The sequence below is a fragment of the Zootermopsis nevadensis genome, unplaced genomic scaffold (assembly GCF_977971745.1).
Source record: "Zootermopsis nevadensis isolate Lab colony 2312 unplaced genomic scaffold, Znev_1.0 Znev_ptg000007l, whole genome shotgun sequence".
In the NCBI taxonomy this organism is placed as follows: domain Eukaryota; kingdom Metazoa; phylum Arthropoda; class Insecta; order Blattodea; family Termopsidae; genus Zootermopsis; species Zootermopsis nevadensis.
The window spans coordinates 1,019,557-1,041,135 of NW_028259139.1; the positions used below are offsets into that span (position 1 = coordinate 1,019,557).

General features: G+C 35.9%; 3 protein-coding genes across 5 annotated transcripts; 1 reads left to right on the plus strand and 2 right to left on the minus strand.

The window, feature by feature from the left end:
* Positions 1 to 855: 855 nt before the first annotated feature.
* RpL14 (ribosomal protein L14) lies at positions 856 to 2,818 on the minus strand. The gene is made up of 4 exons (XM_022074092.2): positions 2,666 to 2,818; positions 2,287 to 2,388; positions 1,667 to 1,861; positions 856 to 1,208 (listed from the first exon to the last, which is right to left on the minus strand). Exons 1-4 carry the CDS (start codon positions 2,666 to 2,668, stop codon positions 921 to 923), a joined length of 588 nt encoding a protein of 195 aa, XP_021929784.2. The 5' UTR covers positions 2,669 to 2,818; the 3' UTR covers positions 856 to 920.
* A 94-nt stretch (positions 2,819 to 2,912) lies between these two features.
* ZC3H3 (Zinc finger CCCH domain-containing protein 3) lies at positions 2,913 to 14,721 on the plus strand. 3 transcript variants are annotated; one of them, XM_022074088.2, is made up of 8 exons: positions 2,913 to 3,168; positions 3,906 to 3,994; positions 5,082 to 6,399; positions 6,584 to 6,759; positions 8,215 to 8,449; positions 10,531 to 10,686; positions 11,728 to 11,923; positions 14,162 to 14,721. In XM_022074088.2, exons 2-8 carry the CDS (start codon positions 3,925 to 3,927, stop codon positions 14,615 to 14,617), a joined length of 2,607 nt encoding a protein of 868 aa, XP_021929780.1. In that variant the 5' UTR covers positions 2,913 to 3,168; positions 3,906 to 3,924; the 3' UTR covers positions 14,618 to 14,721. The 3 variants fall into 3 exon arrangements, with proteins under 3 accessions (XP_021929780.1, XP_021929783.1, XP_021929782.1); XM_022074091.2 differs by lacking the exon at positions 2,913 to 3,168 and adding an exon at positions 3,188 to 3,595; XM_022074090.2 differs by lacking the exon at positions 2,913 to 3,168 and adding an exon at positions 3,584 to 3,716.
* Positions 14,722 to 15,284: 563 nt separating this feature from the next.
* Positions 15,285 to 21,295, minus strand: LOC110834687 (LETM1 domain-containing protein 1). The gene is made up of 5 exons (XM_022074118.2): positions 20,909 to 21,295; positions 20,101 to 20,463; positions 19,713 to 20,001; positions 16,648 to 16,794; positions 15,285 to 15,738 (listed from the first exon to the last, which is right to left on the minus strand). Exons 1-5 carry the CDS (start codon positions 20,980 to 20,982, stop codon positions 15,562 to 15,564), a joined length of 1,050 nt encoding a protein of 349 aa, XP_021929810.1. The 5' UTR covers positions 20,983 to 21,295; the 3' UTR covers positions 15,285 to 15,561.
* Positions 21,296 to 21,579: the final 284 nt, after the last annotated feature.

Genomic DNA, 21,579 nt, shown 5'->3' on the forward strand with positions numbered 1-21,579 from the left:
TAATTTTGCTGATACAGTGGATTCCGGTTAATTGCGACACATCTGGACTAGAAAACTTTGGCCGAATTACGCAACTGCCCCAATTATGTGAAGTTCCACGTAAAGAGTTGAAAAGTTTTATTCTTTAAGATTTGTCCCAAATAAACGGCTACCCCGATTAACCGATGGCCCAATTAACCGGAATCTACTGTATTTTCTTATAGGAAGTCCAGAAATTCTTATAGATACATACGTCTGAATGAGAATTTTCAGTCAGTTTTGTTACCAGAAATGTCTTCCATTGAATTGTGAGCTCTGAATGGGGAACGGCAACTCTGCACATAATATGGGAGTTTCTCATTATTTGCCGTGTGTAGAACACAGGCTGCAAGAGAGTATGCAGGAAAAGGATTGGATTCATGTGGCCCACAGTTTGCCACCTCCAAGTAATAGTTTATTACACCAAACTGCTGGGTGTCATGCACCAGCTGTAGTTACAGGTCACAGATGGCCAGAAATGGACATAAAGTAGAACAGGTTCAGATAGACTGACCTTATATTACTTTTCTGACAGCTGGTAAAGCAAAATAATATCTTTAATGAAATCAGTACTCATAATAATCCTGTCAACTGAATCATTTTCTGGCTATATGGCCTATCAGCTTTATGATGTCAGGTCTTCCCAAATATAAATTTGCCATTGTTATTCTCATTAAACTTGCTTCTGCGTAGAAATGCTCCTCCATTACCTATTTCAGTAATATACCGAACTCCCAACATAATGGCTAGAGTACTGAATCCCTAGAGACATACCTTCTTTTAAAATAGGAGCTAGCTGTGATCAAAAGGGCATGAGGTTCATACAAAAGATGATACTTAATTATTTAAATTTTATTACCTTTCAGAATCTGTATTACATTATAATTAACAAGTGTCATTGTTTACTTCTTGGGAACATCTTTCTTTTGTTTTGGTTCTTTCTTCTCTTTCACTTCTTTCTTTTCTTTAGATTCCCCTTTCCCCTTTGCTTCTTTCTTTTCTTTAGATTCCCCTTTCCCCTTTGCTTCTTTCTTTTCTTTTGGTTCTTCTTTCTTTTTCTCCGTAGATTTCTTTGCTCTGTCCCTCAAAGCCCTCTTTCTGAGTCTGTAATAGGTAAGCGTACGGACCTTGTTCCTTATCTGCCTTGCCTTCCTCAGCTTAAACCGGTCAAAATCTGTCATTGAACGTCGCTGTGCAAAGAGAAAAGCATAGTCAGAAACCAAAGTATAAATCATGTGCCTGAAAATTATAATGTTAAAAAGTAACACATCAGTATGATTTTAGCTTCATGTATCGATCAGTCGGCAATTCCTATCTTACCATCATCATCATCTGTGATCTCAGTAATTTTTGTACTTTCTCCTTGGGTCAACTTTCCATAACCTTTATAATTAGTATTCTTTCACACACGAGAATGGCTGCTTGTTTGGGTACCAGCTAATTTGTATCGTAGTGGAACAGAAAACAAACTGCGTTTATTTCAGAATCTCTGGCTTTATGTATGTACAAAAATTGTAGACATAAATTTAGTAGTAACCCAATCAATTAACTATGGAGCCTTGCATTTTAAAAGTGCAGTCAGAATGTATGAAATTTACTTTTACTTTCTCTCATAGAAAATTATAATGAACAAATCACCTCCACACACCTTACGCTTGGCTGCAATTTTCTGAGCCCACATTCCTGCAGCCCATTTCTCATCAATCTTGTCCTTAATCCATGATTTCCTCACTGCTTTTGTGTGATCTGTGAATGGGAAGTTAATTTTATATTTTGTGAGATGAAGCTGATTGAGCCTCACTTGTCCCCGAGGCACTCCAGTTTCTGGTCCATCCACCAAAGCCTGTATAAAGATGAAATTTCAAGTAAGAATAATTCCTATCTGCTGCAGATTGTAAGAGTAACAATGAGCACAAACTTACATCTTAAACTAACAATCTTCAGAACACAATAATATGTATTTGATACTGTTGGTCCAGAATGCGTGTAGGGGCCCCCAACCCACATGCACTATGCTATCTTTAACTAGTCTAATCTAAGTAAGTATAACACAACTTATTTACCGTTTCATTAATTTAAATAGTTTTTCTGAACCCTATCTCCCACTACATCAAGAACAACTACTACTTTCTACGTATTATTCCACTGCCTGCCATTATAACCTGGACACAAAACGCCCGATAGATGAACTTGTGGAATAACACATGCTCAAGTGACAGAATCAAATTGTAACGTCTTCTGATGGTCAGCCAAGATCATTATACGTACTCGGGTCTGGTCGATGACATCCACAATGGCACACAATTTTCCCCTGTATGGGCCATCAGCCACATAGGCCACACGGCCTGTTTCGACAAACCTCTTGAAAGGCTACAAAAAGAGTAAAATTAATTAAATGTTATAACTAGAATGAACTATTAAGACATACGTAAAATTATAAATATACCAACAGTCACCACACGACTTCCACACTTACGGACACGTGAGCAACCACAAATGGAAAAAATAGAATAAATTCTCCATTACCAAATTATATCCGTATAACTTTACAATCTTATATTCATGCACACTTTCATAAATTCAAATGAAAACGAAATTAAACAAACAATAAAATTAATATAAATCTACAAACCCACCGCATGCTTACCATGTGTAACAGGAAATTAAGACTATGCTTGGAAAGGAAGTACTACTATACACATCTAACTTCCGTCTTCATTCAAAGTTATAGTTACATACATTACTATAAATATAACAAATAAGAGATACTAAGTAATATTTAAATTGTACTAAAATTGGGTTCTTGCGCTTAGAAGAGACAGTAATATATATAGAATTTCATTCTATTCTAATAGTTTTCTTCACACAACAACCAGCAAAGACTATTTACCATTTCTTCTTCTTCTTCTTCTTCTGTATTAAAATATTATGTGTGCACTGCTTTAAACATTTCTACCATCGTTGATTACCTGTGTATGGCTGTCAAGTGATCAACCAGTTGTACTCTGTGTGAAATATTAAGGTTCTTAATGCAGTTGTGGCAGGGTTGAGACGTTTGAATGCACTATTTTTAATCTGTGCCTTCATACATACGTGAATTGTGATGTTCACTTTACAAGTCGTGACATAATACTTATTTTCGTAATAGAGGTAACTTAGTGTTGTAATATATCAATGCGTTTTCTTATAGTTCGTCACGTTCTAATTTAAAACTCTTTCGTTATTGTAGATAACTAGTTTGGATTCCACTTGCTTTATTAGGCTATGCTTTCAAACTCATTAAATTATTTGCTTTATGAAAATAACATGCTTATAGTACAGCAGTTGTAATGGATACTTCAGAATGTTTCGTAATTAAGTCTCGTGTTTATACCCTGAACCACTACCCACATCATGTTAACAATTGTGTATGACGAAACATGTAAAACTGAGTGCGCCTATTATCATTTATGGTATTGTTTAATAATGATGAAGAGTACTTTGGGATTCATTCGTCATGTAGAACAATGGTTCTGATTAAAGTATTGGACTTTTGAACATTATCCACATACCTTAGTATCTTCCATCAGTGTTCAAGGTATGACGAGGGGCATAAGTTCATGACAATATTTTGAATTCAGAGAGGTAATTATCCAACAAGGGCCCAAGTAACTTGGAAGATGGTGCTAGAATTGTACGACATTTAAGGGTAATGGAAGGTGTGTAATAAAAAAAATTGCGATATTGTAGTCCTGATTGTGAAATTACTCGTTAGAGCTAATCTATCAGTATAATATAAACTTTATAATGTCCATTTGATCGATTATAATATTTTCATAATGCAGGTATATATTGAGTAGAACATGTATGCAGGTTAAGTAATTTTGTATGTTGTTTTATAAAACCAGAGGGAAACGTACATTGACTATGGATTACAATAAGCAGCTGATGGAGAGAAATACATGCAATTTACAACAGGAATGTACATACCTGACTCGTGAGTAAAACTGCAGTACTTCCACAGACATTTCCAGTCTTATAGTAATAATTTGTTATTTATGATTTCTGCTTACTGAAGGGAATTAATGTTATTTCAGTCACGTGCAGAGTGATATTTAGCTTCATATGCTTGACCCTATTAATAAAGATAAATGATAATGCAAAAAATAAATTGTAAACTCTTACCAAATCATTTAAATACTTCTTAACAGTTATCGAAAGAATGAAAAATTACACTACAGCCAAGACAACAGAAGACACAACAAAGTACTTTCATGATATAAGGCAACAAGTAGAAATAAAATCACCAGATTCAATCAATAGCACCTATTCAAATTGGGATATTTTTTGTTTGTTTGTCATCAGTCTTTCGACTGGTTTGATGTGGTCCTCCATTTCCATCTATCTTGCGCCAATCTCTTCATTTCCACATATTTTTTTTGCAGCCCACATCCTCAAAAATCTGTGTCACATATTCAGATCTTTGTCTCCCCCTACAATTCTTCCCTTCAACTGTTCCTTCCATTACCAAATTAACCAATCCTGGGTGCCTCGGAATGTGTCCCACCATCCTAACTCTTCTTCTCGTAAGATTTTTCCATAGACTTCTTCCTTCGCCTATACTGTCCAAGACCAGCTCATTTCGTACTTTATCAGTCCACTTAATTTTCAACATTTCAAATGCTTCTACCCTCCTTCTTTCTGGCTTTCCCACTGACCATGTTTCTCTTCCGTATAGCGCTGTGCTCCAAACATATAACTTCAGAAAAATCTTTCTGAATTCCAGGTCAATGTTTGACACTAGTAGACTTCTCTTTTATAAAACATGAAACTTCGTACTACCAACAATAATTGTGTTAATGTAGGTATTGGGCATGAGAATAAAGCAATTGAAGAATTAAAAACAACTGAATTTCTTGGCCCACAAATTGACAGTAACTTAAGTTGCTAAACGCATATTCAATACATTACACCCAGTATGGGTTTACAACCAGCAGCTTATGTTCCTTCACTCACATAATTGAAGAATGTGGAATGTTTCTGCAGTCTGATACGTGCCCTTGAGATATCTTCTTCTTTTCCAGGTTTAATCCAACAGCATAAGCTTTTTCATAGAAGAAAAGGCAACCGATCATTCAATTCACAGACATCACCAAAAGTTGGTTGGTCTAACCTCAGATCTTATGGTACAACAAATGCATCTGTTTCAAAATACAAGAAAATAAATGTGAGCACAAAACCTCAAGTTCCATTAGTGGACAAATGGAAGTTATGTGCAGATAATAATCCAACCCAGAGTCAAACAATGAAATGTGCCAGTAAGAAGAAATCTGTGTCACCGAGTCCAACAGTTTCAAACCTTCATGAAAGTCAGCCTCTGACTTATGCCACATCACATGCTTCTTGCCAGAATGTTCCTGATTCAAGAAGCAGCCGAATGTATTTGAATCCTCATTTTTTCAAAGCAAATAACTGTTTGCAAACAGATATATCAGCAAAATACGTTGCTTCAGAAAGTGACGTTTCTAAACTGAAACATTCTGTACATATAAATCCAAAGGTTCTTGCGGCACAAGTCATGAAATTGGCCGCACAATCAGAACCAACACAAACTCATGCGCTTGTGAACAGGTGTACAGCAAATAACAAGCATGAGACAGGACTGCCAACTTGTGAGCTGCTGTCACAGCCATCAAACAGTAACTTTGTCACTAAGAAATATGTATTTCGTAGCAAAACCAAATTAGTGAAGCAGAATGCAGTCATAAGTAGCACGGTGGCAAATCCAGTAACTATGTCACACTTTGTGCCAGAAAAGAAATTGTCTCCTCTAATTAAGAGTTCTCTGTCAGGGCCTTTGATGTCTGTCAGCAGGACAAAGTTAGTGCGTGCGAAGTCAAGGAGATCCTGTGAGAGTTTTCAGGGTTTATCAAATAATAGTCCGTCAGTTATTTCCCCATATACCTTTCATACAACACCGAAAGCTGTAGGAAGACTGTCTTTGTTGTCATGTTCTAGAAATAGAACGGTAGCTGTTAAAGCAGCAAAGGCAGTATGTTCGAAATACAAGTTAACCAGATCAAACATAACCAAAACTCCAGTGACAAAATCTCGATACAGTTACACGGCTAATAAAATCACACCACGCCAAGAGTCGAGGTATAAAATAGACAGACGACTTAACAAAACAGTGAAGAGACTTAAAAAAGTGAAAAAGTACTCCCTGCAATATGAAATGCCAAAGTCTGGTGGACCTAACCAACACATTACGAGTCCAAAATTATTCAATAAGTATGAGAAGGTTCAGTATCCCTTCACAAGCTTGAAGTTTGGCAATAAAACATGGAATAATTCTCTGCGTCCAAGGAAGGTCATGGTTGTAGACAAGAAACTAAGGCGAATGTAAGTACAGGTGTTCTCCAGTGCTTGAATATTTTTTTTGTCTTCTTATTATGCTTCTAGGTTTACTTTTTAAATTTTAGTTACTGTAATTTATGTAGGATTGTCTTGCTACTCCACATGTACTCAACTTATTGAAACTGAAAATTATCTTGTGTGACGTACATCAGAATGTGACTTTGTTTAGTGGAAGCAGTCCAAACCTTGGGAAAGGTAGAGACCACCGGTTTAACCGACAAAGCTCAAACTTAGTCAGAATTGGTGGAGTTCTGTACAGAACCTCTAAATTGAAGCTCACTCGGAGTCTTACCCCAAAATGCAAAAATGAAGGTGGAAGAAATGTGGCAGATTATGATGTGAAAAGTAAGTATTTTTTTTAGTAATTTGTTAAGAGATTTATATTTCATACTAAAGTGAAGTTTGGAGTAAATAAAACTTTTTTTTGGTCATATATGGAGATTTCTGTTGGCAGTTCCCAAAGACAGTTTTTATACTTAAGCCTGGAATAACTTATGTTGCCCTTTATAAGGGAACTCCTTTTAAAAATTGAGAGAGAAATAGAAGTAACATGGGCAAAAATTAAAAAAATCCTCAGTAAGGAACATTTATTATGCTAATAGATTATAGTAATTGCTGACTGTCATTGAATATGTATGGGTGGTAGTATTTGGTAAGCCCTGTGATGTGCTGACCACTTATCCAAGGATTCCTACCAAATATCTAAATAGATTAAGAAACCTCCAAAAGGAGGCATCTATGCTCCATATAGGAGTTAAAATGCTGTAAAGAGAAAAGAACAAGGGTATTTGGAAAGAACAGGATTGAAGTTTCTTTCTGAAATGTGTTGATGATTTCATAAAAATTAAGTTTTATATAAGCATATTATGAGATGTGGCATAACGTAACGCAGTAAACATTTTGAACTTGAATATTTTCGAATCAGATTGTCACTGAGCTTAATCATGGATAGTTCATAGAATTTTTTTCTTGAGTTTAGAATCTGATGTGTCCCCCCCCCCCCCCCACACACACACACACACAGTAGTGGTAAAATATTTCATATTCAAGAAATGTTTTCTTAATCCATTTACAAGCTTCTGTTTATATTTTAATATTTTCCGTCAAATCACAATTTTTAATAAGATAATAAATAATAAAATATTTAAAATATCATTTCACGTTCCGCATCGAATGATCGATTTACAAATTCGATGCGGAACGTGAAATGATATTTTAAATATTTTATATTTTATTATCTTATTATTAAAAATTGTGATTTGACGGAAAATATTAAAATATTAACTTAATTCACAATATGACGCAAATATACTACCTTAAGCTTCTGTATGTCTTGCGCTGATTTCTATTTTTAGGTTTTCCGTATTACTGTGTTCGTAGTGCATACATGTCTTATCTTATGGTTGTAAATCTGATTGAGAAGGTTTGTATACATAATTTATATGACTACACTATTTACAGACTTTCTGCTGCCACATTACCGCATCATTCTGTGATTATGGAGACGTAGGTCTTTGAAACATTGGAGTCCTGTTCCAAATTGACGCTGGTTGCCCAAGAAGATTTTATTGCATTTGGTCACTGTGAAAACTTGAAGTCATATAAAATTACTAAATATGTGTAAAAACAACAACCACCACCACAGCTTAGGCAGCACATTTGACTTACCATAATTTAGTGTCCTAAGAATGACTTTGAATATAAGTATGCACCTGTTTTGTTTGTTTGTTTGTTTGTTTTTTCCCCCCACCTTCGTCTCAAACTTTGGAAGGTGATGTTGGTTTCATTTCCATTTTTCAGAGCCCAAGTCAAGATCTAGTTTTGCAGTGTATGTACGTGGGAACAAATTCTTAATGGATGCGACGGGGAAGACTATGTTACGAGTTCCTCAGAGATCAAAAAAACCTGGATTTAATGAATTGCCCTTGAGAAATTTACCTTTGAAGAGAATAGACATTGGTGGAGTAACATTTGTCCAGAAATCAACAAATGTTCTTGTCAGAACTAATACCCACAATGCAAGAAGCCTCCTGAGGTGGGTTTGACTCTGTGTTGGTATGTTTGAATTGGTGCTATCAGATCCGAATTCGGTTTGTTCGTGGTTGGATTGCTGTAAGAACTGTCAAGTTAAATGTTAAGCTGGTTCTTTTGAATTCTGCTGTTAGCAGAAGTCAGGATCATGTTTGGAAGCAAATATGTGCAGAATAACTCAAATCCATTGCCAGAATTTCTTAGAATATGGTGTATGATTATTGTTACTTTTTGAGGAATAGAACAGGATATTTTGGAATAACCTAACATTGTTAGGTATGAATGCATCCCATAGGTTCTAAGAAACAGGATGTGCAATAACGAAAGTGGATTGTTGACTGCAGTAATGTTACACAACAATGCCGAGTAAACAGATGACGTTTCCTAGGTAACATAACAATGCACACGAGCTGACCATTGTTGTCGATCCATATTTAATTTTTTTTTTGTGATTTCATCGTCAATAAATTACGTCATCAACAATGTCAACTATAAACAAACTCGGCATTGTTGTGGAACACAACAATGCCGAATTTAGTGTCTTACTCAAGATTTTAAAATGCAACCAACCCCCCCGAAGGAGGGGTTGGTCAAGTGTTTTAATCCTACATTCGGGGGGTTTAGTTTAGTTTCTTACACAAGATTTTAAAACGCAACCCCCCCCCCCCCCTCCGAAGGGGTTGGTTGCTTTTTAAAAACTTGACCAGCCCCTCCGAGGAGCTCCAAAAGGAGCGTTCTGCCCTAGTATTTAAAAATTGTTGATATTTCCTGTTTCTCTTTGGTTAATTCGGTGATGAACCTTCGGGTTCGGTAAGCCATCTAGTTAGTTGGTTGATATTTCCTAGGTAACCATCTTACACATTTTCCTGTCACTTTTTTGCCGAATGACCCTTCAGTATAGACGTATTTACGTCAAAAAGTAATTTAGAGCTTCATCTAATACAAGAAATATTCCTAATTTCCAACAGGGGATGTACGTAAGGATGTGATGAACTTTGAACAGTTTCTTATTTAGACAACGTAGCATTCAAAGTCAATTGTTCTGTAGTGTAGCGTGAGGTCTGTATTTTAAATTTGTACCTGCTTTTCTTCAGCTGCTTCAGTCTGTATTACAAAGTTTGATGGAAATTTAAAGTCTGCAACCACACAGTTTTCCACTGTTGCCAGGTTAACATGTAAGAAGAATAATTCATATTTACCCAGTGATGATAATTGCTATAAGAAGTTGAAAATTGTAAACAATTCAACGTGGCAGTGCTCGGTTTAGACACATGACTGCATCTAATGGCATCTTTAGGTAATTTTGAACTGTTTACTATGCATCGTCCCGCGCCGTAGCCGTGCGGTCTGAGGCATCATGCTTCGGACCGGTGATACGGAATGCGCGCTGGTTCGAGTCTCAGGGAAAGAAATTTTTCATGAGATTTTCGACCGATGTACGGGACCGGTGCCAACCCAGCATTGTGAGGAAATTGGGGAGCTACAATGGGTAGCGTAATCTGGTCAGGAAAGCTAGCAATGGCTGGGGGTTCGTCGTGCTGACCACACGTCACCCTATATCTGGTTGGATGATCGTTCAACTCTGCTTAGGCATGTGAACGTGAGGCCAGCAGCCAGCTAGTCGGCTTTGGCTCTCAGAGGGCTGTTACGCCACAAATTGTATTATTATTAATATTCATCACTACTTGGTTTAACACATTTGTCTCTCTCTTGATTTCACATTTATTTGATATTATTTAACATTATTTAATTTGTTCACAACATTGTATGTTCACTAGTAGAATCTTCTTGGTTATAATTTTTATTATAGTATTGTTTCTTTTTAGTTAAGATGGTCGTGTGACTGCAGTTAAAACAGTTTTTAACACATTAAAAATATGATCCACCCATTCATATTTCCCATCTCTAATTTCTACAGACATTTTATCTCAAGAAAAGCAATAATGGAGTTTTTTCTGGTATGTATAGAAATCCAGCTACATTCAAGATGCTGGCAGAAGAACGGTGGGTCAGAACACCAGCTGCAGAGAAGTGGAAGTGCCTCTGAAAGTAAACCAAATTTCGAAGCCTTTCTCTGTGTTTCAGCCAAGCAAAACAGAAGAGCATAGCCCTGCTGACAAAAAAGTTGAGGAAAAGCAATCAACCTTGCATATTCTATCATCGATTTGGAAAATGTATGAGGAAAGAGATGGGCACGTGTCCACACGTGCATGACCCGAAGCATGTGGTCGTCTGCAAGAAGTAAGTTCTCTGTAGAGACACTTGTCAGTGATTGTTTTCTGGATTGGTGAGGAACAATACCATAATTTTGAAGATTTTGAATGCCCTCCTACTCTTATATGGTATGTATCTAACGCTAGGCAATAAGGATCATTTACCTACACTTGGGTATGATGTTTCTCATGGAATTTCTATACTTTCATTAAGCATTTTGAACAGTATGAATTGCGTGTGTCTGGTACTGGCTTAAATGTGCGCATTTGTTTAGATTTAAAAACGTTCTGTTTCAGTGTGGGAAATCCAGGGAAGGAAACAGTATGAAAATAAAGTAGTCAAAAATCAGAATGCTTGCTGGAACAACTGCATTTGCCCAGTCCTAAGACATGTTTTTCTGCTTCAATTTTCAGGAACTAAGTGATGACTTAAAATTAGTGTGTAGTATTTTGTCGATCCTTCTACCGAAGAGCTCTCCGCTTCTGTAAAACAAGTAATAAATTGTCTTAACTTATGGAGGTTTCATTTAGTGAAGTGTTTAATTTCCTATTCAGTTTGTGCTTCGTTATAAAAAAAGCTAATAAAATAATTTATTGTTAACATAATATGGGGGTTTTGTGAATTTTGTTTGCTGGGATTGCCAGTTTTGACAGATAATTTTTATCTTTCCTACATCTTATAAATATATAATAGCATTATCTCTTGATGGTAAAAAGTTGCCAGTGACCATACTATGTTATATTTAAAGAGGAGTGAGAAATTGTTACATAGATCAACAAGGTAGTTCCATGGACAATATAATAGAATTGCAGGAGAAACTAACCCATAAAAACACAGGTTTGTAGAATAAAATAGTATTTCTTTAGTTTTTCTTTTGTTTTATCCATGTGCATAATAGTGGTATCAAAACATGCCATGAATCCAAAAGATGGTTTAAATTTTTGTAAGTGTTCATATGGTACATTGGTGTTACGAGATTACGAACCTAATATCTTTGAAGTCTCAGTATTTTACATGTACAGTTATAGGATTTATGTACATGTGGAAGTGTTTCTTAATCTTGCACAGATTTTTACAAGGCTGTTGCGCAGTCAATGGCTGTACGCTGTCTCATGATGTTGGACCTGAGAAAATGCCAACATGCAAGTACTTTCTGGAAGGCTGCTGCGTTAGAGATGGTTGCCCGTACCTTCATGTGAAAGTGAATGAAAAGGCTGGTATTTGCAAGGACTTTCTTCATGGTTATTGCTTTGATGGGCAGAAGGTGAGTAAGACAATTTCATATCTGAATAGCATGTTTATTGCTATGTTGCATTTGCAAGTCACAAGTTTGCATTTATCATAATGGAATGATTGAGTTTTCCTATAATTGTACCTTTAAAGTACAGTATAGCTCCAATTATCCCATGGTAATTGGGGGAAGCGGGAGCCCAGATAATAAAAAAACACAGTTCATGAAAAATAATGTTTTATTATAATTATCATCATCCGTGTAAGAAAAATATGAGCTTATACATTTTCGTATGCATAACACATATGAAAGTTGAAGTAAAGAGTTTTCTGGATATTTTCCATCGTCTGATAATAAAATCACACGACGTTTCAGAGATGGGACTCTATTTCCATCTTCAGGTAGACCTACTTAGTTTGACCTAATCGATAGAGCTAATCCCTGTCTTTGGACATAGCATATAAACTGATCAAGACAGCATATATCCATGGGACGTAAAAGAGAAACATTCTCCAAAAAAAATTTATAAAACATATGTAGAGGTTAGCGCATATGACAAAAGTAAAATACTGACCAAAGTCCAGCAAACTAAGAAACCAAATAATGACAATAAGAAAACTTTAACAAAATCGGAAAATTATTGAAGAGCAAGTAGTTTGACAATCGAAATGCCAACGACTCACAAAGGTGGAAGAAACTTCATAAAACATTAAGTTGAATAATGCTGCAACACTTTGATCTCTTCCGAGATGATAGGAATCCAAATGCTAGATATATCAAGATTAGGCTGGCTGATAGGATTGGCTAGCAGAGCCTTGTGTGCCGACTCCTTGTATTTCTGTAGATAGTATTGGGTTCAGTTTGTATGAGTAGGTCTACCTGAAGATGGAGATAGAGTCCCATCTCTGAAACATCGTGTGATTTTATGATTTTATTTATTAGACGATGGAAAATATCAAGAAAACTCTTTACTTCAACAACGCACCATCGTCACAAAATTTTAGAACTGAGATATTTGAAAGTACCAAACATTCTTTCTTAAACTAATTTTATGAATTTTCATAATTTTTTGTTTTAAAAATAGTTAACAACAATATATCACATATTAGAGACAGTCTGTGGGCACGGATAATTGGACCCTGGATAATCTATGCTCTGCTGTAATATGAGAGTTACATTTGTTAGTTTTTTAGCTAGTAATTTGTAAGTCCAGTAGCAGGGTTGTCACTTTCAGAACCCATGGACATTCTTCATGTGTCAGTGATACCTCAGGTACCAATGTAATGGTTATGCCCACAATGACTGTCATTATTCACTCGCTTTAAATGAAGAAGCTTTCAAGTGACCTGTGAGTAGGGAAAACAGTTGATATTTTCAGTACTTCTTGCTTTGTCTTATAAGCCTCATAATAAGCTGGTGTTTTATAATGCACACATCCGGCCAGCCGGGCCTAATACTTGGAAGGGCAGTCATAATTGTAGCTTTTGTATTTGGCCGTATGAAGTATTTTAAACATCAGGTTTAGAGAGAAGTCAGTAATGATTTGACTTTGCAAGTTGAGACCACATGCAGATAGGTACAATATTATTGAAAACTGTAACTTCCAGGTGCCATGGTAGGTGAATTGTATGTGTTAAACCACGATCATGAATCTTCTGATCTGTTGAAGATGACCGTCTTCTGGGTTGTTGCACAGTATAGTCTGGTAGAAGTTTAACATTGTTTTAGAGGTCCTTGCTGCCCCCATCGTTGCTCTGATGAAGACAGGAAACACCTCTGAAATGTTGGGAAACTTCTGCCAGAATACATGGCTCAACAGCAAAGAAGATGATCATCTCCGCACTCGCCACTGTGAGAACTTCTCACTGTAATCGCATTTCTAATTTGTTTGTATACATCATGATCATCTCTGAAAACAAGAGGTCTCAGGATGATCCAAGAATTAGGATGTGCGCCATAAAGCCTTGACGCAGACCTAATTTTCAGTGGCCAAGTCAGAGTGGAGTAACTAGTACTATGTGTCTTGAAGGAACTGTAAAACTGCTTAATTCAAGAAGACAGTCATGGTAACATAATCATTGCATTGGGTGTAGAGGCAATGCCATTATAGGAATTTTGTTTAAGTCGCTAATTTTTTCTCAGAGGAAATCAGTGACCCATTGTAGAATCTGAATTTAAACAACAGTTTGGATATTTTCAGTGATGATATGTTGATTTTTCAATATTGACAGTTTTTATTTGATTATGATGTTTTCTGTTTAATATAAGCAGTGCAGGAAGCGACACACATACCTTTGTCCAGAGTTTGAGAAAACAGGTTGCTGTCCAAAAGGTAAGTACTGTCCATACCCTCACAAGACTGTAGTCAAAAAGAAGTCAAGAACTCGGAAACATAGCACAGCAAAGGACGTAGTACACATTGCATCAAATGATGACCGGAAAAGATATTATGAGACGGTAGGAATGGTTTCAGAAGTGTTCCCTGTAGAACCTGAGGACTCACAAGTGACAAATGAAGTAGACGGGAGTGATCTGAATGTAAAGAGGCTGAAATTATTGAAGAAAGTTGATGACATGAAGAGAGCATGGCAGAATGCTCAATGCAATACTGTTGGACAGATGAGTTCTACTCCAAGCTCGGTACCTGAAAGTATGGAGCCAGAGACGAAACGCCCTAAACTAGGAATTTTACCAGCGTACATTCCCCTCGGCTCAGACTCAAAGTAATCTGTTGTGATATGATTTAGTTTTGTTTGTAGTATTTTTATGTAAATTCTTGTAAAAATGTATTGCTGTGTTATATCTTGGAAATAAATTCTTAATGCATAAAATTATAATTTTTTTTATTTTAAAAACACAAATTAAGCATTTAATTACTTGCATGGCGCATTAAATCTGCGTGCTTCTGTTCCTACTCATGGATTTTGTTAATTTGTCATGGTTTTTATAATCCCCTGATACATGTAATGTTTGTCGTGTGCAGTGATTAGTTCTAACTACATCTGAAACAAAGACAGTAATGAAATTTTCTAAGGTAGTAAAAATTAGTATGTTTTTCTGGAGATTTGCAACATTGATTGTTTTGTGCACTTATGTTTACCTTGGCCTCTCCAACATAATTTCTAGGATGGTATCATGACGTTGACCATGTTCAGAATGCTTTATCCCAAATAACCTTGTACATTGTAATAAAATATATGGCAACCTGGTCATGCATTTAAAGCAACGACAGTATGTGCTCAAATATTTTGGTTGGGAAACCTCAAGTGAAGAAACCATTTGGGAAAATCTGGAAGGATATCAGAATGAATCTAAGAATAGTGTCTGTGGATGAGTCTCTCATGCGATGAAGGACTCTGTTCACAAAGGAAATACTTTAAAATAATATGTTTGTTTACACAGTGCAACAAGAAAGTCTGTATTCTGCTAAACATCAGGATTACAAATTATGTTGCTATTGATTGACATGAAAATAAATACATTTATTAGCACCAATTTTATTTTGACTTCAATTCAAAAGTCTCATATTTTAGTGAAAATGGTACTGTTACACTACTTGACACATAAAATAAATATATCGTTCATTTATACAGAATAAACATAATCTTTTTTCAAATATTTAATTCTAGCAGATCTGTTTTTCTCTAGGACTTATTTGCAAAAGGTTTGATTTAATGAATGAGGATCCAGTTGGAGGGTTGGTTGTATCCAAGTAGAATTGGGCAGTGAAGCAAGAGTGAGAGGGAGCTTCTGTCAACAGATTTCGACACGCAGATCCACTGTGTCAGCCAGTGTATCATATCTTCTGCCTTCATTGTAACAGGATTCAAGCCACGAAGAAAACATGCCTGGAAAATAGCAATTAAGAATAAATAAATGTGTGAAATCATCAAACAGATGAATCACAAAAGAAGATACTATTTGAGAGACCTAGGCATAGCTGAAAGATTATATTAAAACACATCTTTACATTATTGGGCGTGATTCATAGCTTTCATGCGGTCCAACTGGCCATGAAAAAGAACACGACAGGTCTTTTCCTACTGTATAGGATGAACTGTAGCTCATTATAGGTCTCTCAAGTCTAAGAAAGAGATTTTTCAGAATAAAATGTAACTTCTTAATTCTAAGGCTTAATATATAGTGAATATAAATAACTAAAACTTAAAATATACATTCCCAGCAAAGGGTTAATTCACTGTTTGATTAGGTTATTTAGATTACTGTATCAGATGCAGACATTATATAGAAATAAATGAGGTGTAATGGCTGAATATGGGGAAAAGAAGCACCGTCCTATTTCAAGGTAATGATTTTCTCACAGGCCGAAGAAAGCGACTGAAAACCTCGTGAAACTGATTTACATGCTCAGGATCTGAACCAAGAACGTCAATACAAAGCAGAACTATTAACACTACACCATTAAGTTTACTAATTCGCTGATGTTTATATTATTATTATTATTACATTTCTTCACCATTTTACATGTTATTTACTAATATGTACCAGAGAGAAACCTTGCTCCTGAGGTAGATAGTGCAGCAGCTATTTCCAAAAAACATTTTGTTTTTGATACGTGTTACATGTATTATATAGTTTTATTGTGAGGGGTGACTATGTATTTTACGAAAGCGTCTTTCGAATGATGTATGAAGATCCTAAAATGGCAGTTTTCTGAAGTTCCCTGATGTCGTGTTTGCCCGGGATGTTGGCCAAATATTTTTTGATTGACTTTGAGTTATTATTATTATAATTACCACTCGTAGCTCCTCTTGAGACATCTTCGATATACCCCCCTCTCTGATAATAGCCATGTCCATCTCATGAAGAATCACTGCTTGTTCAGCCAATCTGTGACGTCGCCAAAACCCTGTGTGCATGCTATACATCCGTAGTAGTCCTTTCTACAAAACAAACCCAGAAACTTTATCTACAACATTGACAGTATTGTTCTGATGTTTCACAGTTATTTATATTAATCTGTTCTGACCAGAATTTGTAACAAAACAAAAATCAGCTAGTCTTCCACAAAGGATGGTTTCCAGATGTCCCACATATACAAGACTGTCACTCACTGTGTTAATGGTCATGATATGTTAACTTGGGAAACAGTATTTTAATGAGTAAAGGTTTAGTTTTATTTCTGGGAAAGATGAAGTAATGTGTAATGAATATCATCATTTATGCAGCTTACTGTAATCAATAGGTAAGTAAGTTACTGTGACATATGCGGCCTGGGAAGTCGTGGCCTGCACTACGAAGAGATAAAAAAATGCCATGCCTGTTCTAATTTGATGCAAACTTTACTGGTCATACTTCATAATTCTGGCAATTATAAAACAGTCAGCAATGACAAAAGAAACCAGTAAATGATATTATGGACAGCAGAAAACAACAAAGGCATGAGAAGTATCTTTGTACTAAAGACTAATGTCCTCCACTAAGAAATAGGGGGGTTACACATGCACACATCACTTGCCTACCAGGCCACCTACATCACAATTACTTACTTAACTCCCTTTTTAACAGACTTGTACATTGAATTTGGAAAACATGCCTAGAGAATTTTTGGGAGGGACTTGTCTTCATTTAATGGTGCTTTTTCAACTGCAGAGGTTATATGGCATTCAGTTGAGGCAGTATGATGAAATGATGAATTGAAAAGGATGCAGAAGGAAGTGGTGTAGCCTATTTTAAGATAATATCCCAGCCAGTGGCAGCTGGTACCTTGAGGATGGTGGGGATGTTCCCCATTAGTCCTCACATTTTAATAAAACTATTTTTTTCTTTGAAACCATAGTCTAAAACATTTTATAATTGTCTGTACTGCAGCTGTGATACCCACCATCATCCAGGCATTACTGTAATTACTTCTCTTGTGCAACAAGTTAAACATGGCATAGCATGAGGGGAGATTGTCTTATTTGATCCCCAAAATCAGTAAGTCTTACATTAATCCAAGGAACAAACTCAGTAACAGAATGCGGTCCCCAAATATTTTAACTTTGTCACACTTTCAAAGGATTTATTAGCCACCCTAACATGATTTTGCCCGCCTGTCTGCTGATGACGAGATACTAACATGTACTTAGTTTTTTTCTGAATTTACTTCTAGCCCCACATTTCTACTAGCTTCTAGTAAAACGTGTGTTCTTTTTTATTGTACTTATATTGTCACTCGATAAATTAACATCATCAGCATATTCCAATAGCTGATGTGTCGCATTCAATTGGAAACTGTCCTGCCTATCTTGTACTTTCCTGATGGCATATTCTAGTGCAAAATTAAAGAGCAAGGGAGACAAAGCATCTCCTTGTTTCAGACCCTTCTTGATGGAAAATGAGTCAGATAAATATTTACCTATACTAATTTTGCTACAGGTTTCATTTAAGCACATTTTGATTATATCAAATTCAATGAGAATATTGTATGACACCTCTCTTAACAGAGTCATAGGCTTTTCTGAAATCCATAAACAATTGATGCACGGTCCCACTGTGCTCCCATTTTTTATCTAGTATCTGATGGATGCAGAAGATCTGATTAATTGTTGATCTGTTATGCCTGAACCCACACTGACGATCCCCAATAAAAACAGCAGTCCTTGTCTAATATAGAAGTTTACTGATGGAAATAATGAACTAATTTTAATGTCTTAGGGATGGCTATGACAGCATATATTGTAGAATGGTTTCTGATATTCAGATATGGTGTCGTCGATGTACCAATTTCATAAAACTAGACTGTTTTTACTCTTCATACAATGACACTGTAACTATGTCAAGCACCACTAAATTTAATAAGAATTAATTACAAATCATTAAATAAGTTACTAGTTATTAATGAAAGAAGTGGTATAATGTTAAAAATAAAAATGCTAGTATGTTCTCACACTTTCAGACTGAATAAGATGAGCATACATACTTACATGAGGCAATTTTTATTTTTACTTGATTGTAACTTTACAGTAATAAATGGAGGGCAGAATGGTAAGCGGGCTCATGAAATGAACACAGGTAAAGAAATTGACGCTTCTGTCTCAAACAGAGATAAAAAATTAAAGAAATCACAATACATTCAGTTCTGCCTAACTCTATACTATATATATTTCAAATTTTCTAGAGGGACATACTTCATATCTTCTATTTTATAAAGTGGCCCCCTTGTCTTTAGGCAATTCTGAGAGGTACAAACATTGGAAAACACCAGGAAATCCCCTGGCTTCACTACAGCCCTGCCTGTAATTTACGTGCTTTGTCTAAAATGTGTTAAATGGCTGTTGGACCATGTATAGAATTTATTTAATGAATAGTAATAAATTGTCAAATTACTTAAATTTAGTCACACTTGAAAAAGTACATTATCCAGTATAGAATGAAAGATTGCTGACCACGGTGCAGATTCAATTTATCCCCATAATTTAAATTTTTCTGTAGCTACCACTCATCACAGCATTTACCTTGAGGGATTTAAAATAAATTGTTAGGATAGCCAGCCCTGGTCCAAAATTCAAGTACAGGACCTTCCAAATATGAAACCAGTTCTAAATAGAACATGAGGGGAGAGGATGAAGCCTTTTAGAAAGTACTCTCTTGGAAATGAAGTAAGGATGTTAATTGAATGAAATGGCCTGGATCTGTGTCCAGATTAGGCTACTGTGCTGATGGCAGAGAATTTTCAAAGCCTTCTCTATCCCAAACAGCCTTGTACATTGTAATAGAAGATTTAGCAACCTAACCATGCATTTAAAGTAATATTTTTCATTTCATCATACTCTTGATATATCTTATCTGTATTAATAAGAAAGATGCTATGCTTTACCACATGCCCAGGATACAGATAGGAGAAGTGATATGGGTCCCCACGAAACAGGTCTACAGACTTAATAATATCTTCAGGCTTTGGATGCATGCCACTCCCCAACAGTCCAAGAACATATGCCCAGTGTTCATATTCTTGTCTTCCTTTAAGTGTATCAAGCTGTGATTGAAGACATCGGAACACTGGTTTATAGTTATATAATTGCCTGCGTAGTCCTTCCATAGCAAACTCTGTTCGCTGTTGCAAAGACCAGAAATGTTGACACAGAAGCTGTCTTGGGAACATATACCTGTTGATTCATGAAAAACCTTTTTTTACTAAGATTCAAATTAAATGTTCACAAAATGGATCATTAATGAACATGTGTGATGCTTGAGTGAATACTCACACTAATGGAAACACAACGTAATTTGCAAATGGTAAAGTAGACAGTATTAACATAGGTGCCACCCTCAACATATCTTTTGGTATCTGGTGGTACAACTCAATCTCCTTTCTTGTAAGGCACTTAAATCCTGCTGGAGATGATAATCTTCTGTGGATTTTAAAGTAATACTTCATATCTGTATAAAAATCTTTAATTCCAACCATAAAAATCCTGTATACATGCATTGCAGTTGGAAATTTCTTTTCCAACACTTTTTCATAGCTTCTGACAAGCTTCATGTAGTGTGACAGAGCATACTGTTTGAACGTTTTTGAACTGTTCCGTTCTTTTGAGCCCTCTGAAAACCGGTTTTCATGACTAAATCTGTAAGGAGAAGAGAACACCATTAAGTACAGCATGTTGTACTGAAGAATTACCACAATTAGCTATGATGAGTATAATACAAAAGTACAGTATGTGTGAATTAGCTTCCTGAACTTGTGTATTATATGGTTCATGGTTACAAGCAGGAAATCGTTTTTGGCAGAGTGCATCGAAGTTCCAAATTTACATTATTCCGGATACATTAACAGCACCTTTATGTGGGGAATAAACAAATACTAAGAAATTCAAAATTTTTATGGCTTCAGTTCCAATAACTTCCACTTCAAGGTGCCAATGTTTTTGAAATAACACATTTCAAGATGTACTTTAAATACGTAATTTCATTTATGTCGTACGACGTATTATGCCGTGTAAATAAGGGGTTGCAATAATTATAATTATTGGGGTGCCCCCAAACATTTCTTCCAAGTTCAACTTTACAGACCTATTATCACATTTAATGATTCTCTGACAGCACCGAATTTGCGACCAATTTGTCCTAACCAACGTCGATGACATATTCACTAACAAATTATTTGTTACTCTTCCTTCCTTGAATATTCGATTTACAGCAGACGACGTAAGTAATTAACAGTCCATGGTTTTCAAGGCTAGCATAGATTATTCAGAAGTGCTAGTATCACCCATATACACCTCAGAATTTGTTATTTAAAACAATTTTTTCTTCTTCTTTTTCTTCTTCTTCAATTCACAGATTAGGCCGAAGGCCTGTTCCGGCTTCTATGATATCCACCTTTGGCGTGATTTTCTAGGAACCCTGCTTCCTTTCGGTCGACACCAAAGGGCCTATTTCGGTTTTCGTCCTTTCTACATGTTCTAACCAATCTTGTTTATGTCTTTTTATTTGTCAGTAGTTGAAGATACTCCTAATTCTATTCTAATATCTTCATTCCTGAGTTTGTCCAATCTTGTACATCCCTTCATAGATATTAAAAATCGCATTTCCTCCGTTTGTAATTTTTGTGTCTCTTTTCCTCATTGTCCAACATTCACTTCCATAAAGTAGTGCAGGAACAGTCATCACTTGATAAAACGTTATTAGCGTATATTTCCGAATTTTCCCTTTAAGTGTTCGCCCGATAGTGCCACAGATGT